This window comes from Haplochromis burtoni, unplaced genomic scaffold (assembly GCF_018398535.1).
Source record: "Haplochromis burtoni strain Fernald_Lab_line unplaced genomic scaffold, NCSU_Asbu1 Contig_38, whole genome shotgun sequence".
Taxonomy (NCBI): Eukaryota; Metazoa; Chordata; class Actinopteri; order Cichliformes; family Cichlidae; genus Haplochromis; species Haplochromis burtoni.
Genome location: NW_024582399.1, coordinates 690,987 through 693,082, shown reverse-complemented (window position 1 = coordinate 693,082; position 2,096 = coordinate 690,987). Strand labels below are relative to the sequence as shown.

The 2,096-nt window shown below is 39.9% G+C and overlaps 1 protein-coding gene across 1 annotated transcript in view; it reads left to right on the top strand.

The window, feature by feature from the left end:
• LOC102300260 overlaps positions 1 to 1,869 on the top strand; it is a 15,378-nt gene extending 13,509 nt beyond the window's left edge. Inside the window, exons 6-7 of the mRNA XM_005920122.3 lie at positions 420 to 617; positions 1,495 to 1,869. Coding sequence (XP_005920184.1) covers positions 420 to 617; positions 1,495 to 1,612 — 316 coding nt within the window. The 3' untranslated portion in view covers positions 1,613 to 1,869. The remainder of the gene's footprint in view (positions 1 to 419; positions 618 to 1,494) is intronic.
• Positions 1,870 to 2,096: the final 227 nt, after the last annotated feature.

Genomic DNA, 2,096 nt, shown 5'->3' with positions numbered 1-2,096 from the left:
TATATTATAGACTGAAATTAATCTGACTGACATTACTACAGCATTCATTATAGCTTTATTAAATCCATTTAGCTGTTAAAAATGAAGACAAATGTCCTGTCAAACAATATTATATTCTATAATTAATCATCATTGTTTTTATAACGTTGGCCACATGGGTTTAGTGTTGAAGTCAGCTTCTGAAACTCACATTGCACTTTTTAATATTATGTTATTTAAAGATAGTAGCTCAGTGCTTTTGAACAAATAAGTGAAGGTTATGTAATATTTCTTCTGTTCAGCCTGTGATGGGACTGTTTGTGTGCTAATTAGTGTTTTCTTACCTTTTTTCTTTTGTTTCTTTCTGAGTATGCTTGTCTGTGCTGTACTGTTTGGCACGAAACAAAAAGTTAAGCAGTATTTGTGTTTGCCATGAGCAGGTGCAGAGTGTTAAACCTGCACCGTAACCACCTGGTGTGTCTGCGTCAGCTGCCAAAGCTCCCCGCAGTGGAGCACCTTTGTCTGTCTGAGAACGCCATTGGTTCCCTGGGGGGACTGGGAGCTCTGGGGAACAGCCCACTCCGTTCCCTGAACCTGACCCGCAACCCAGTGACCTTCACTCAGGACTACCGTGCACGGTAATCAGACTGTACCAGAGGCTGAACTCAGTTCTGCTTAGTATTAATTAAACCACTACTGGTTACAAATAGAGTGTGAATATGTGAAATAGGCAAAGTAAAAACACCAACATTTATCACGTTTTGATCATTTTGTCCCATTTCAGCCCCCGCCTATCCAAACATCCACTCACTTCCACAAACAAATCACTCCCTGTTGTAGTCCTTTTAACTGAGTGCATTGCTGCCAGTTCCTCTATAATCGCCAACATTTATGTTGTCCCAGTGGCTGTGTTGGACATCACAGCTCTCGTATTAAGCCCAGGAGGAAAAAGCTCAGACTGAAGCTCCAGATTTCCCACAACTTCCTCAATTCATCTTGTTTACCTTAATACAGTAGAGTCTACCAAAGTCTTTATGAACTCCCCGTCAGAGAATGACTTAGTGGGGGGTCAATCTTGGTCTTGACTGGTCCATCACTGGATAAAAGATTCAGATGTCTGTTCCCGCTCTTCATCTGTCACATTCTTGTTCAGTTTCGTAATGAAGTTCAAAATGCAGTCCCTAACACTGTAATGCCAAGTTTATTGTTTAAAAAAACAAAACAAAAAAACTGCAGTTTCAAAATAAAAGCATCAGTTGTATTGGGATTTTGCAAAAAAACATTAAGTTGGTCTCTAACGGGGAGTTATTCAAAGAGTGTTTGGTGACTGAAGTGGGACAAACTGTGTGATGTGTACTTTTTTATGTGTGCATCCTAATTTCCCATCGACCTGGAGACAACCAAAGGGCCGGATATTTCCTGTAGGCCATACAATGCCCAGGTCTGCTCTAGAGGATAATGTCTGTGTATCTATAAACTAATTTATACTCATTTTCTGTCTCTCTTCATTTTCAGTGTTTTCTCCTGTTTGCCAAATCTCGAGGTCCTGGATGGAATCCCCAAGCTGCCAGAAGACTTGCTGCCCCCCAGTTTACTGCTCCCAGAAACCAGCAGGATGTGTAATATTTTGTGACATTCCTCCGTGGTAGCCTGCACTTTGAAAATGTCAGCTTTCAGAGATCTCCTCTGAGGGAAAGTGGCCAGGTAACATTTAAATGAAGGACTTATTTACACAAACTGTCATACTTACTGCCGTTAAGGTCACGGGTTGAGGCATTAAGAAGAATAATCGTAAGGTAATGCTTTTAGTACCAAGTAACAACTACCAGTATATTACTGATATTTTTAAATTTAGATTTATATACAATTTACAGCTATTTTGATAATAAACAGAAAATACCATCAAGACTTTCAAGTGTTTATTTTTTATATTAATTTTTACAGATATACAGACGGGTGATTCTAACAAACTCTGGATTTGAAGGGAAGGAAAGCAAGCTAATCAGACTGCTGCATGACTCATTGCTCGGCATCTCTCAGTGCTTTGCTGAGCCGACACGCTTACACTCCTGCTTCTGCTGCAGCAGAAACATACAGGGGAGGATTTTATTATTATT